The sequence below is a fragment of the Aphanomyces invadans genome (genome assembly GCF_000520115.1).
Source record: "Aphanomyces invadans strain NJM9701 unplaced genomic scaffold supercont1.22, whole genome shotgun sequence".
Lineage (NCBI taxonomy): Eukaryota > Oomycota > Saprolegniomycetes > Saprolegniales > Verrucalvaceae > Aphanomyces > Aphanomyces invadans.
In genome coordinates, this window is record NW_008580167.1 from 968,087 (window position 1) to 968,818 (window position 732).

A 732-nucleotide genomic window follows, 5' to 3' on the forward strand; every position below is an offset into this window, starting at 1 on the left:
CGTTGTCGATCTGCGATACAATCATCGACTTGGCCGACGCGCCGATGAGGTACCCGGTCTTGAAATCCTGCATGAGATCCGCTGCTTGGCTGCATCCAACAATCACCATTTGACACAAGAGGAGGCCGGCAATGATCGAGCCATCCTGGAACCACCCACCGACGATGAAGATGATGAGCTTGCCGACGGCGCTCGAGATATTCCAGTCAGTCATACCCACGCCTTGGATGACCCCGATCGCAAAAACAGGGATGAGCAAGCAGCACACGAGGACATTCCACCATTGCACGGACGGAAAGATGAGAGAGATGAGTACAACAGAGACGGCGGCAAAAACGACAAGGCCCGACACCCACACGAGCGTATAGCTCGACGAGTCGACACAACATGAACGTGCTTGGCGCACCCACCGACGCGGTACGGCCGTTGCGCGATGTGTAGACTTGAGTAAGACAATCGATAAAATTGCAATAATCCACGTATGTGTCTCTCACTAGCTGAGCTCATGGCTAATTACTGTCGGACGCCACTGTGGGCAAGGCTTTTATGAACGCCTTCCTGATCGTTTCTTCGCTTATCGAGTCCCACGCTGTGATGGTACGTTAGATCATTTTCATTCGCTTTTCCGCAGCAGAAATCACGGGCACTTCACGCAGTCATAGGGCACGCATCTTTGCCTTCAGAGGGCCAATCACACCGACATCAAGTGGCTGACAAAAACTCGTTTTGTTT

The 732-nt window shown here is 52.5% G+C and overlaps 1 protein-coding gene across 1 annotated transcript; it reads right to left on the minus strand.

Moving 5' to 3' along the window:
- Positions 1 to 19: 19 nt before the first annotated feature.
- Positions 20 to 214, minus strand: H310_09767 (hypothetical protein; the record flags this gene model as incomplete). The annotated part of the gene is made up of 1 exon (XM_008875925.1): positions 20 to 214. A coding segment is annotated over one exon (195 nt), but the record flags the coding sequence as incomplete, so codon positions are not given.
- Between the last annotated feature and the right edge of the window lie 518 nt (positions 215 to 732).